The sequence below is a fragment of the Chionomys nivalis genome, chromosome 24 (genome assembly GCF_950005125.1).
Source record: "Chionomys nivalis chromosome 24, mChiNiv1.1, whole genome shotgun sequence".
Classification (NCBI taxonomy): Eukaryota; Metazoa; Chordata; class Mammalia; order Rodentia; family Cricetidae; genus Chionomys; species Chionomys nivalis.
This window is the reverse complement of record NC_080109.1, coordinates 24,882,222-24,896,769: the sequence shown is the minus strand read 5'-3', so window position 1 is coordinate 24,896,769 and position 14,548 is coordinate 24,882,222. Positions and strand designations below refer to the sequence as shown.

The window sequence follows — 14,548 nt, the reverse complement described above, 5'->3', positions numbered from 1 at the left end:
TCTCAAGAGCCCTACAATTCTCCTCTACGGGATGGGGGAATATTTAAAGCAAAGAAACCTTGGGCACCAAGCTCCGAGGATAACTTCAAGGGGCTGTGGCGGCGCCGGGAAAGGCTGGGGTCCATCTGCTAAGCAGTCTCACACTCTCCTGCCCACGCGGTTCTGCTCCGCTGTCGCTGGAGTCTGGAGGAGGCGGCGAGCGCCCTGCCGGGTGCCTCTCGCGAGACAGCATCCCGGCCGCACCTCCTTCCTCCCCGCTGTCTCTCTCCGCCCCCGAGGAGCTGCGCCGCTTCCTCCAGAGCGGGGTACAGCGGACGTGGCGGGGCGGGTCCAAATCCGGAGTGCCGCACACAGCGGTTCCCCCAGGCGGCCCTTTGGTGCTGCGGTCCAGCCAGGGAGGGCCGAACGCTCTTTCCGGATACACCGCAGCGGCGGGGCGGAGAAGACCGGAGCCGGGCGCCACACCTGGGAGGGGGGCAGAGGGCGGGCGGGGCTCGCGCACGCGCTGCGGGCCCTGCGGGTCCTCGGGGAGCCCGCTGTGCTGTAGCGCTGCCCGGGAGCGCTGTCGCTGAGGTGGCGCCGTACCCGAGGCTCCTCTCCTCCGCCTCAGCTCGGAGAGAGTCGGGAGGATGGCGTCGGAGGTGGAGTCGTCGCTGGAGGTCAGCTTCTCGTCCAGCTGTGCGGTGTCAGGGGCGTCCGGGTGTCTGCCTCCCGCCCGCTCCCGCATCTTCAAGATCATCGTGATTGGCGACTCGAACGTGGGCAAGACGTGCCTGACTTACCGCTTCTGCGCCGGCCGCTTCCCCGACCGCACCGAGGCCACCATCGGGGTGGACTTCCGAGAGCGAGCCGTGGAGATCGACGGCGAGCGCATCAAGGTGAGCGGATGGCGGCGGGGAAGGGGGCTGCGCAGGGGCGCCCCGGCTTTGCAGGTGTCTGGACCGCACCCTGGCTCTGTGCAGGAGTGCGCGCCCCGAGTGCTCCCACGCTGGCGTGGAAAGTGCGTTTGTATGCAGTCAACTTCTGAGACAGTGTCTCCCCACCTCTAACGAGCATCAACTTTACCTGGGGCATCTTGTGCAACTTTACCTGGGGCATCTTGTGTTTCAAAAAAAGCACGTTGTGATTTGGTGTTAGGCAAATACAATGAGCCTGTGGACCGCACTGTCAGCGGTGTCAATGGTGTAGGGGAGTCACCCCTCCCCCGCATTGCCTACGTGAGAGTTATGTGCTGGGGAATATGATGACCAAAGGAAACTCTTAAGCATAGAAAGCTCAAGTTATTTCTAAGAATTCGTTTGAGCATTGCATAAATGCATAAGTATTGTGGAAATAAAGCCTGTTGCGTTGGAGGCAGTTTCTGTATGATAACCAATTTATTTAGAAAAAAAGCCCTATTTTCCCATTGAAGCATTGTATATGTGATGACTCTTAAGTGGGTTGCCGAAATCCCATCTCTCGATGCAAGCACAGACCCTCTCCCAGGTGGCTTCTGAGACATCAGACATCGTAATCATAGTAGGGAAGGCCAAGACAGCCAGGATTGGGATGGTGAAGCGTTCGCCTGCTGGAACTGCGGGATAAGGATCCGTGGCAAGTCAGGGGCCTCCTCACGGTGTAAACCATGACACTATTGCAAAACCGCTAGGTTTACTTAATTCTGAGAAGAGGGAGTGGGGAACTACCTTGAGACCCCATCTCAAACTAAACAAACAAATCAATCCCGCCCCGCCTCCCCTGACTTCCTTAAGCAACTGCTTTCACTTTGCCTTACGTTGGGGATCCTCTACTTGGAACAGGTTTGATTTGTTCCTCCTACCCTTTTATCCTTGAGGCATGAAGTTTCTGTTTCTTTACTCCCCTCCCTGCCCTCAAAGAGCTTTTACCCCTAGTAAAGAAAAGGGGAAATCATCTGAGTTAAGAGACCACCTTTTCTAGGCCCCTCTGCTTTCCGTTTCCATCTATCTTATGTGTGTGAGTGTACATGTGTGCAGTGGGGGTGAGTCTAGACTCTATATGTTCATGTCAGTCTTCCCAAGTTGCTCTCTATCTTGCGTTTTTGAGGCAGTCTCACAGTGAATCTGCAGTTCCCTGATTCCATGAGACTATCTGACTAGCAAGCTCCAGGGATCCTCCTGTTTCTGCTTTTCTTGGGCTGGGATCACAGGTGCTGAGGGTCCAGATTTAGCTTGGCAAGCACTTTCCCGGCTGATTGTCTTGTTCAGGCTGCCAGTAATTGGTCGTTTGGGTACACTGTATGGTATACAAAAGGAGATGTATGGGAGTAGATAGAGTCTTAATAGGGTGCACAAGACCCAGTGTATGATCCCCATCAGAAGCTGAGGGAAGAGACTGTGTGCATGGCAAGAAGAGCTAGATGAGCAGGAGGTAAGTTTGTTTTTTTTTTTTTTTTTTTTTTTTTGCAAAACTTGGTTAGGTCTAGAAACCGATGGCAGCAAAAAAGAACGAGGCTTCTGGTGTGTGCGTGTTTAGTCTGCATAAGCAGTTGTGGGAAGAGTTACTCATGCTTCGGAGCTCAGCTAACCCAGGTGCAAGTGTGAGCTGATGAGAAGCGTCGGGCTATGGTGTGGCTTGAAATTGTCTTCCGAGTTCATGTGTTGGAAACTTAATTCCCAAGTTCCTGAGCTAATGGAACTTGGAGGCGGAACATTTGGGAGGTGATCGGGTCCTTTGGATTTGTGAATGGGTTAATCCCTTCACAGATTAATTAGACTGATCTGTTGACTGGTTAAGGGATTAGTTCATTCATAAATTAGTGGATTAATCTCATGGGTTAAGGGGTTATTGGGAGTGTGGCTCTCGCCACCCATCAGGTGTGAACCAAATAGGTCTCTATTCTCTAAATTATCCAGCAACAGAAAACAGACTAAGGTATGTGGCCTGTCACGCTTTTTGTTTTACTTTTCTGTGTTTTTTAAAAGAAATATTTTTTATATTTATCTATCTTTGATTTTGAGAACCTTTTTTAAAATTAAAATTTATTTATATTTCTTGTGCATTGGTGTTTGCCTGTATGTATGTCTGAATTGGGTACTGCCATATGGGTGCTGGGATTTGAACTTGGGTCCTCTAAAAGGACAGCCAGTGCTCTTTTTGTTTGTTTCAAGACAAGGTTTCTCTGCGTAACAGCCCTGACTGTTCTAGAACTCACTTTGTAGACCAGGCTGGTCTCCTGAGTGCTGGGATTAAAGGCATGGGTCATTAGCCATTGCTCTTCACCACTGAGACAGTCTTTCTATGTAGACCTGGATGGCTTCTAACTCACCTGCCTTTTTTCTTTCTTTCTTTTTCCTTTCTTTTTTAAGATTTCTTTATTTATTATGTGTACAGTGTTTTGTCTGCATGTGTGCCTGCAGGCCAGACGAGGGCACCAGATCTCATTACAGATGGTTGTGAGCTACCAGCTGGTTGCTGGGAATTGAACTCAGGACCTGTGGAAGAACAGTCTAGTGCTCTTAGCTTCTGAGCCATCTCTCCAGCCCCCATGCAGTATTTCTTAACCTGTGGGTCACAACTCCTTTGGGGGAGTGTCAAACGACCCTTTCATAGGAGTTGTTGAAGACATCAGAAAACACAGATATTCATGTTATAATTCTTAACAGTAGCAAATTACAGTTATGAAGTAGCAATGAAATTAATTTTATGGTCAGGGTCATTCTAGAATAAGGAGCACACAGCATTTGTGAACATTTGCTCAGTGATAAAGTCAGTCTTGTTAGCCCTGAACTATCATGGGTGAGCGTGGTAACATGCTCAGTTATTACACACACACACTCTTTCTCTCTCCATCTGTCCACCTGCTCAGTGCATCTGACAGCTCCCCTTAGTCTCATCTGCTGGAGAAGTGTCTACTGGTGTGGTGGTGGTGTTAGGGCTTGGACCCAGACTCTTCCTGTTAGGTGGAGTGTTCTACCACCTCCACAACTGACCACATCCCTGGCACTTGAAAAATATTTCTTATTCTATGTGTACTGGAGCAGCGTGCATGTATGTCTATGTACCATGTGTGTGCATACAGAGGCATTGTGTTCTCCTGGAACTAGAATTACAGATGGTTTTAAGCCAACACATGGGTGCTGGAAATCAAACCCTGGTCCTCAGGGAGAGCAGCCAGTGTTCTCAACCATTGAGCCATCTCTCCAACCCTGTATGCCTTTTTTTTAAAAAAACCAAGGGACTCATGTACCCAAAGCTGACTTCAAAGTCTATATATATTCAAGGATGACCTTGAACTGTGTGTGTGTTTGTGTGTTCATTTACATATATGTGGAGTCCGGACGTTGGTTAGACGCCTCCCTCAGTTGCTCTCTACTGCTGTGTTTTTTGAGACTGGGCCTCATCTCCCTACCTAACCTTGAACTTGTGAACCTCCTGACTTTACCTCCCGGGTGCTGGGATTACAGACGCCCCCATGGTTTATGCAGTGCCGGGGATTGAATCCGGGCTTTTAGTGTGTGTAAGATGGGCAAGCTTTCTGTGGACTAAGATCTGTCCCCATCCGTGTGTACATTGAATCTTTTTAAAACCTTTCCTTAAGCTGGGTGTGGTGACACCTGCCTTCATTCTCAGCACTGCTGAAGCAGAGATAGGTAGATCTATGAGAGTTAGAGGCCTGCCAGAGCTACGAAATGTGAAGCTGAGCCAGGAGGACGGCCTTAAATTCAAGGCTAGTCTGACTACTTAGTGAATGGCAGACCCCCTTGTCCCAAAAAAACCACAAAACCGAGGCAGACTTGATAGCACACCTTTAATCCCAGCACTCGCAGATCTGTCCGAAGACTCCCCAGTCTGTGTCACTAGGCAGCTGAACTGTATGTCCACGGCCACCAACAGTCCAGTAGCCTTAAAGAGTCTTCCTTTTTAACTCCAGGTCAGCCCGAGCTACATAGTGAGGGCCTGTCTAAACATACACATACAAAAGAAAGGAAGCAAAACCCTGAGGGTCTGTGCTTGCCGATTGATTTCTGAGTGCTGTATACATAAACTTGAAAGAGGAAAATCTCGTTTGAGAATTTTGGCAGCTGAATAAAAATGAATTCCTTAAATAAAAATGCATTTGACTTTCAGATTGGCTGTCTCAGTCTTAATCCATATGCTCCTCCTTGACTGTCTAGCTGTGTTCCTCTCTCAACAGTCATTTTGCCCTGGCAGGGGCTTCAGTAAAGTCTGATATTTTGAGATTTAATCCAGTCTTCCATCAGGGATTAGCAATCACTACTTAAATATGTCAGTGGCTTTCTTGTTTATAGCAGGAGAAGAGAGCAAGATGTTAATATTAACTAAGGAAAAACAATCACTGTATCTCCTTCCCATAAATCAATATATTAAGCACAAAGAATGCTAGTCCAGTGTGAGGAGTAGCAAACTGTGACATTCAGATGCTCTGCTTCGTGTTTTAGGTGACATGCAGTCTAAGAATTAGTTTTGTATTTTCTCTGTGCTGGGTATGAACGCAGGGCTTCTTCATTGCACGGTTACAAGCCAGCACTCTTGTCATTCAGCTGTACCTCAGCCATGTCTTTGTATGGTTGGAGAGAGTAATTATGAGATTTCATGATAAATGAAAGTTACATGAAATTCAGAATCTACCAGGTCATCCTGATACAATCTTTATCTTTTACTCCCTAGATCCAACTAGCTTCCTACTGCTATTTTTCATATTACTCCTCTCATCAAAACCCTAGCTGCAGTATTTCTTCCAAGCGTCCCTTTGAGGGGATAGAGATCTGCAAAGCTCAGTGGTGGAGCACTTGTCTGGCACATTTGGGACAGTGGGTTTCATCTTCAGCACTGGGAAAAAATTCAGACCTGACTTTGAATTTTGGTAGCAGCTCAGTTGATCTCATTTAAAAACAGCTAACACAAGCCATTCCTTTTTTGTTTGTTTTTTTCGAGGCAGGGTTTCTCTTTGTAGCTTTGAAGCCTGTACTAAAACTCACTCTGTAGACCAGGCTGGCCTTGAACTCACAGAGATCCACCTGCCTCTGCCTCCCAAGTGCTGGGATTAAAGGCGTGCACCACCACCGCCCAGCACCACAAGCCACTCTTTGTTAGGCCATGCTGCTTCCTTCAGTCACCCTGTAGTTCGGCCAAGTCATTTGCTGGCTTCTCGCTGTTTGCTTGGAATATCCCTCCTTCCTGTATCTGCCTGCAGGATTGTTGTTGAGCTTCTCCTTAGAATCCCAGCCATTCTACTTCCTTCAGTGAAAATCCCCTTAGCCCTCTGTCAGACCAGGACCATCTTACTGTATGTGTATCTGTCTTCCCTGTTAGAGTAGGGTCTAGGTCCAGTAATCCCTATGGTAGGGTTGTGTGCAGGGACTAAGTGTGCAGTCGTGCAAACAGGTCAGTTGGTAGGTTACCCTGGAATTCTCAAAGCCAAGTGCCAAAGAAAGCTAACGAAGGTGACAAAGGACAAATCCTAAAGCCATGGTTTCAGTAGCTGGCTTTCGTTGATGAAGAAGGCCCACCGAGGCAAGTCGTTGTAACTGGAGATAATAGCTCTAGGAACAGAGGTCATGAGAGTGAGATAGAACATCTACTTTTAGGATTTTAAAGAAAGCTTTCATTTGTTTTATGTGTATGAGTGTTTATACACCATGTGTGTGCCCGGTGTGCACGAAGATGGCAGAAGAGGATGTTGGGTTCCTGGAACTAGAGTTACACACCATTGTGAGCCAACCTATGGGTGCCATGACCCAGACGTGGTTCTCTACAGTGCAGCAAATGCTCTTATCTGCTGAGCCAGCTCTCCAGCCTATGAATCTTTAAATTTAAGGGCAGGGTTTTGCTCAGTTGCCCACGCTTGTCTCAAACTCTAGAGGCACCTGTTCTACTCTCCCGAGTAACAGGTCACAGACAGCAACACATCTGGCTGAACTTTGGATTGTATTTATTTTTAGAGGCTTTAATTTTAAATTACATATACCTAGTGTCTGTGTGTGTGCGTGTGCACATGTGTGAAGTGTGTGTGAGTGTGAGCATGTAGAAGTCAGAGGATAGTTTGCAGGATCTGGTTTTCTCCTTCCACAGTGTGGGTCCTGGGATTGAACTAAGGTCATCAGACAAGCACCTTTACCTGCTTGAGCCATCTTGCCAGCCCCTGAATATAGGATTCAGATACCTTTATTTGAGACATGGTCTCACTATGTAGCTCTGGCTATCCTGGAACTCACAAAGATCCACTTGCCTCTGCTGGGATGAAAGGTGTGCACCGCCATGCCAGGATAGAATTCAGATACTTTTGAGGGTTTATTAGTATCTTATCTGACAAATTCAGAATTGTGGGATTTCCTGAGTAAACAAAGTAGGTAACTTTAAATAAGGTAGTGTAGTAGATAACTTGACAGCATTATCAATGTCAAGGGAAATTCAGCAGTGGTGTTGAACCTGTAAAAGGTCTTATCTTGTCATATAAAAATGACATCTAGAGGCTGGAAAAACGGCTTAGCAGGTGAGTGCACTGGCTGCTCTTCCAAAGGACCCATGTTTGGTTCCCAGGACAGTGACTGGCAACTGTCCAGTTTTAGAGGATCCTGTTCACACCCGTGGTACACAGGCATCCATACAGGCAAAACACATAAATAAACATAAATAAAATCTTAAAATTTTAGAAACATTCAAAAAAGAATAAAACCAGAGGTAGCAGTCATGTGATATCCCCAGTTGGTAGGATGCCAAACTTACCCTTAACTCTTTATTGTGACTCCTTGTGAGGCTGTTTTTACTCTTACAAAATACCGGTTGTTGCTGGGCAGTGGTGGCACATACCTTAAATCCCAGCTCTCAGAGGCAGAGGCAGGAGGATCTCTGTGAATTTGAGGCCAGCCTGGTCTACAGAGTGAGTTTCAGTACAGGCTCCAAAGCTACACAGAGAAACCCTGTCTCAAAAAACCAAAAACCAAAACAAAAAACAAAAATGCCTGTTGTCAGGCAGCCAAGGGCAGAGTGAGCTGTGACACCTGGCATGTTTTAAATGCTCTACTGTGTGTGTTCATGATCGTGTGTGCACCTGTGTGTGCAGGCATGAATGGAGGCTAGAGTTCTTCCTTCATTGCAGTCTTCCTTAGTTTTGGGGACAGGGTTTCTCACTGGCAACTGAATGGTCCGGCTAGTCTGGCTGGCCTGCACACCTCAGAGATCCTCCTGTCCTCACAGCCATTGCTGCTCCCCTGGCTCTGAGTACTGGAGACAGAATGCAGGTTCTCAGTGTGACTGCTCCCCCGGCTCTGAGTACTGGAGACAGAATGCAGGTTCTCAGTGTGACTGCTCCCCCGGCTCTGAGTACTGGAGACAGAATGCAGGTTCTAGGTGTGACTGCTCCCCCGGCTCTGAGTACTGGAGACAGAATGCAGGTTCTCAGTGTGACTGCTCCCCTGGCTCTGAGTACTGGAGACAGAATGCAGGTTCTAGGTGTGACTGCTCCCCCGGCTCTGAGTACTGGAGACAGAATGCAGGTTCTCAGTGTGACTGCTCCCCGTGGCTCTGAGTACTGGAGACAGAATGCAGGTTCTCAGTGTGACTGCTCCCCCGGCTCTGAGTACTGGAGACAGAATGCAGGTTCTAGGTGTGACTGCTCCCCCGGCTCTGAGTACTGGAGACAGAATGCAGGTTCTCAGTGTGACTGCTCCCCTGGCTCTGAGTACTGGAGACAGAATGCAGGTTCTAGGTGTGACTGCTCCCCCGGCTCTGAGTACTGGAGACAGAATGCAGGTTCTCAGTGTGACTGCTCCCCTGGCTCTGAGTACTGGAGACAGAATGCAGGTTCTAGGTGTGACTGCTCCCCCGGCTCTGAGTACTGGAGACAGAATGCAGGTTCTCATATCCGTAGGGTCATAGCTGAGGTTTCTGTTGCCGCGAAGAGACACTATGACCATGGCGACTCTTACAAGAAAAACACTTAATTGAGGTGGTGGTTTACAGTTCAGAGATTTCAGCCCATTATCATGGCAGGGAGCATGGCGGCGTGCAGGCAGACATGGTGTTGGCTATATGTTGATCAGAAGGCAACGGGAAGTGGCCGGTGACACCAGGCAGGATCCTGAGCATAGGAAACCTCAAAAGCCTGTTCCCACAGAGACACACTTCCTCCAACAAGGCCATACCCACCTCAACAAAGCCACAGCTCCTAATAGTGCAGCTCCCTATTAGCTTATGAGGGCCAGTTACATTCAAACTACACATACAGCAACACTTTATTGTCTCCCCGGACCCTCTTTTTTCAATCTCAAAGACAGCTGCTTTCCTGGAATGCCTTCTTCCCAGGAAGGCTGGCTGCATGGTATTGGCTCAAATTCTGCTACTGGGTCCCCCTAAGTACCAAGAAAACAGAGAAATCAAGACTTGTAAGTACGTTACATTTCTACTCTGGATAAAATTAGGCTTATATTAGTCAAAGGAAGACTGTTAAGAAACTGGAGAGTCTGGGCATGCTGGTAATTGCTTCTTCTAATCCCAGAATTTGGGAGTCAGAGGTAGGTGAATCTCTGTGAGTTTGAGGCCAGCCCTGTCTATATAGAGAGCTCCAGGACATCCAAGAGTACACAGTTAAAGACCCTGTCTCCAAAAGAAGAAAAGGAGAGGAAAAAAGAAAGAAAAACAGGATAAAATGAAGAAGTTTGGATTTAAAGAGCTGACAGACTTAAAAGTCAGAACTGAGGGCTAGATGGATGGCCCAATGGCCAGAGACACTTGATCCCTGAACCCCAAAGTGTCAGTGGAGAGCCAACTCCTGAGTTGACCTGACCTGTGTGCACTCATCATGGTTTGTACCTGCCTATATGCATGTGTGTACATGCAGGATAAACATTAAAAACCACTCGTTCAGTGCGTTTGACTCAGCGCTGGCCTTTCATAGCTCTAGGCTATGAATATTCTGATGGTTTATGTGCTGTATCTTTTCCCCTCAATCTTCTTTAAAAAATAATTGTTAAGACTTTACCTGTTCAGATTTTAAAATGATATTTAGTAGTCACATGGTGACTATCCTAAGATCATGCAGTCTAGATCCCACAGAAAAGCCAAGCTCCCAAGCGGCAGAGTGTTCGGGGCAGGTAGACGTGGCTAGGCTGCTGTCATTGGACTGAACGTGTCGACCTTGCTTTCTGTTTCCCGCGCTGCAGATCCAGCTGTGGGACACTGCAGGACAAGAGCGGTTCAGGAAGAGCATGGTTCAGCACTACTACAGAAACGTGCACGCTGTCGTCTTTGTCTATGACATGACCAACATGGCCAGCTTCCACAGCCTGCCATCTTGGATTGAGGAATGCAAGCAGCACTTGCTGGCAAGTGACATACCTCGCATCCTGGTTGGGAATAAATGTGACTTGAGAAGCGCCATCCAGGTGCCCACAGACTTGGCACAGAAGTTTGCTGACACACACAGCATGCCTTTGTTCGAGACGTCGGCTAAAAACCCCAATGATAATGACCACGTAGAAGCGATATTTATGACGTTGGCTCATAAGCTGAAGAGCCACAAGCCATTGATGCTTAGCCAGCCACCTGATAACAGAGTTATCCTGAAACCCGAAACAAAGCCCGCGGTGCCGTGCTGGTGCTGAGTCACAGGTATGCCCCTCACGGGTCTGACTGAGTCTGAAGCAGTGTGATTACGTGTGTAAGATTAACTCTTCAATATCATGGCTCATCCTGCTGGTTCCGTCGTTGCGCTGCCTTTTGTATTTTCATCTTCTTACTAAGTTTGTCACTGTGACCGTCCAAGGAGAAGGCCAGTTTACAGCTGGGATGGAGAAGGAAGCAAAGACGGGACGACCAGGCCTTCTTTCCAGTCCCAGGCCTCCCGTGAGCATGATGGGACCTCAAGGCTCAGTGTGGCGCCCACGCCGTGTTCCTGGACTGGGAAAGAAATGTCGTGTAGCGCACACTTACTGCGCGGAGCTAACGGCAAAAAGCGAGTTACCGAGGTGCTTTTTATTGTAAGTGGCATCTAAGTACTAAAAAACTAATCAAAAGAATCCAGACAGTTGTAATGGGAATTTATTTTAGCCATGACTTTTAATTAAAATATCAGATAGTTGCAAAGCTGGTTCCTGATGCCCCTGTCCTCCACCTATAGTGAGTTGGTGACTCAGGGCTGGACTCTGGCAGCGTCCGTTCTGCCAGAGCTCTGAAGGCACGCCTCAAGTTCCCGACTGCGTGGATTCCTGTCATAGTAGCGTTGGGTTAGTTTTTTTAAATGTTTGCGTTTTATGTCCACAAACTGTTCCTTTGGACAAAAGGGATTAATTTTTTTTTTCTTTGGTTTTTCAAGACAGGGTTTCTCTGTAGCTTTGGAGCCTGTTCTGGAGCTTCCTCTGTAGACCAAGCTGGCTGCAAACTCACTGAGATCCACCTGTCTCTGCCTCCCGGGTGCTGGGATTAAAGGTGTGCACCATCACCTCCCGGCTTGAAAAATATCTTAACTGCCCCTCAGTGGTGAAAGAAATAGTTTAATTTTTTTTTCCCTAAGCACTTTTAGTTTAAATTTAAGACTTTGCACAAAGAACAGTGCACATTTCCATATGAAGCTCTTTGCGGAATGCTGTGTAAGCCGCATTCAGCCTAAGTGTGCACATCCTCGTTCTAACAGCTTGCAGCCCTGGGCAGTTTTAGAGGAAATTAAGACAAAATAGATTTTACTTAAATGTTTTCAGAATGTGGGAAACAAAGGCACTCCGACCTAGTTTCATTATTCTGAAGGTCCCAGTTGGAAAATTCAGTTACAAAAGCAAAATTTTCTATTTAGTAAGCTAAGTGAAAGTAAAACTTTTATGAAATGGTTGTCCAGTTTTAAATACTAGGGCCAGGATGGCTTTACTTGCATCTAGAGAGATTTTTCTTTTTCTCTTTTTAAATACAGGGTCTCACTTTGTAGGCCTGACTGGCCTGGGACCAGGGTGGCCTCCGACTAACAGATATCCCCCTGCCTCATCCTCCAGCCGCTTGGGATTAAAGGCTTGTGTCACTAGAACTAGCCTTCTACAGTTTTCCTGATCGTGCTATAATTAAAGATTTAGCCAAATTAATGCTGACTCGGGAACTGTTTTTCTAGTGAGACATAATGGGCGCAGTAGCTGGGCCGTGGCCGTGCTTACAGAAGGGCGTCTGTTCATTGTTTTCAACACTGTACAGCTGGGGAACAGAGAGGCTTTCCGGGCGTGTGCCTTCTTCCTACTGTTCTTGGGATCGTCTCTTCAAGCACTATTAATAATTATTTCTCTTTTTAAAGTAGCAGACTGTTTCTTTTTGTAAGGAGTTAGTGAGCTTTCTTTACAATTCTGTGAAAACCATTATTTTTCCACTTTAGTATTTATTAATTAAAACATTTGTCTCTCATTTGTAGCGACCTACTACTTTTAAGTTTTTAGTTTCTTATTTTAAAAAGATACTTATGAGGAGAGCAAGATTAGGCCTTAGATGTAGCCCAGGGTGTTGGAAGGCACTTCACTGACTGTTGACCTGCGTCCAGATGGTGGTGAGCTGACCTCTAGTTACTAATTTTTTAAGCACAAATCATACATTTTGTATCTCTGTGAGTTTATTTTAACTGACATTTAATTGGAAGTATCAGATGTGTCAGAAAAATCTTTATCTGAGAACACCAAAGCGAACAACTCCCAGCTCTGTTGTGGTGGCTGCAAACCGCGGGATTGGCAGAGTTGTTCTTCACGTTTCCTCAGCAGGCTCGGTAGTTTTGCTATGAAACAGGTGTCACTCTTTCGTTTCTCCCTCGAAGTACAATAAATCATCTTTGCCACGAAGAAACGGTGTTTTGGTTCCTTTGTTTTCCGGGTTGCATATAAAATTAAAGAGCATACCTCACCTCCTCCCGTGTCTGCTGTGGTTTTTTAGAAAACATATATATCCTGCAGTTCCTTAATTTGAAAATCCAAAATCTGATATTTATTTCATCTAGAAACTTTCAGATTTGGGATCATTTTGGATTGGGAATTTTTAGATTAGGTGTTAAATGATGAGAAACCAAAGTCTAAAGCGTAAGGGTTCTCGAGAGTCCTCAGTGCAGACAGCACATGCTCTGGAAATGGCCGGAGTGTGTTTGCAGGGTGCACGCAGGTACTAGAGCAGGAGAAGGAAGAGTATGTCTCAGGCACAAGACTGTCCCCCAGCCCCTCTGGTGACTTGTCAGGGGCTACTGCGTCCCGCTGGCCAGCTGCATTACCTAAGTCAGATGCTGAACTGCATCCAGGGAGAGCTGGCTTCCTCAGAAGCTGGGTCTGCAGGTGTGTGTGCAGCCCAGCAGACGGTGTCAGATCACCTGCAGCTGTGGTTATAGGTAGTTACAGGTGCCTCGGGCACCCGACGTGGGGACTGGGGACTTGAGTCTTCTGGGTCATTAATTGGCCATGTTCTAGGTTTTCTAGAACATAACAATTCACTTGATTTATTGAAATGATCTTGTCTGTTTGTTGCTTACCAAGTTCTTACTCTGTGCCGCAGTGGCGGCAGGCTGTGGAGTTAACACAAACAAACAGGACTGTCTTTGAAGAACTTTAAATGTAGGTAAGGGCCTGGGGAGATAGCTCCGTGGTCAAGAGTGCTTGTTCTTTAGAGGATCCATGCTGGCCTGACAACCACCTATAACACAGCTCCAGGTGATACGATACCCTCTTCTGGGCTCCACAGGCACCTGCATACACACGGCATACAGTGACGCACACAAACATACAATAAGTGATAGGTCAGTGCATGGATGTCACATTAAGGAGCAAATCGGACTTCCTCTCGGGACAGTTTGACCAACAGTGAGCCCGAATGTGAATTCCCCACTTCTCTCCCTGTGTCTTCCCTCTGTAGTTTGTGATTTCTGACCTGTCTGTAGCCTGTGTGTTGTATGTCCAATCTGCCCCCAGTGCCTGCCCTGTGCTGCCTGTGTGTTATGCCTGTCCCTAGCGAAAGGCTTTGCTCTGTATTTATTTAATAGCCTAGGAAACATAGTATGGGAAAGTAATGATGAGGGCTTCTTTTTTTGTTTTACGTGCATTGGTGTGAAGGTGTCAGATTCCCTGGAACTGGAGTTATAGACAGTTGTGAGCTATCATGTGGGTGCTGGGAATTGAACCCAAGTCCTCTGGTAGAGCAGCCAGTGCTCTTAACTGCTGAGTCATCTCTCCAGCCGAAACGAGGGCTTCTTTACAGAACTCCTCAGCAGGTTTACCTGGAAAGAAACTGCTGACTTCAACTGACTCAACACTCAAAACCTCACACGTTATCAACCGATATCACATGTTGTTTCCAATATTTATGGTGGATATTCATTTTGTTTAAGGTTGCTTTCAACCTGTTGGCTAATTTCAATAAATGATTAACACACACACACACACACACACACACACACACACACACACACAGTATTCTGGCTCATGGAAGAGTACATAATTTTTTAAGAGTAGAACTATGCATTTAGCTTAGGTTGTAAAAGCTGATTGCATGGAAAATCCAAAGCATGTTAAGATTGGTTACATTGGGCTGGAGAGATGGCTTAAGGTTAAGAGCACTGACTGCTCTT

At 46.9% G+C, this 14,548-nt stretch overlaps 1 protein-coding gene across 1 annotated transcript; it reads left to right on the top strand.

Moving 5' to 3' along the window:
• Positions 1 to 282: 282 nt before the first annotated feature.
• Rab33b (RAB33B, member RAS oncogene family) lies at positions 283 to 12,784 on the top strand. Its single transcript, XM_057757388.1, has 2 exons — positions 283 to 878; positions 10,143 to 12,784. The coding sequence occupies exons 1-2, from the start codon at positions 630 to 632 to the stop codon at positions 10,581 to 10,583; spliced, it is 690 nt and encodes a 229-aa protein (XP_057613371.1). The 5' UTR covers positions 283 to 629; the 3' UTR covers positions 10,584 to 12,784.
• Positions 12,785 to 14,548: the final 1,764 nt, after the last annotated feature.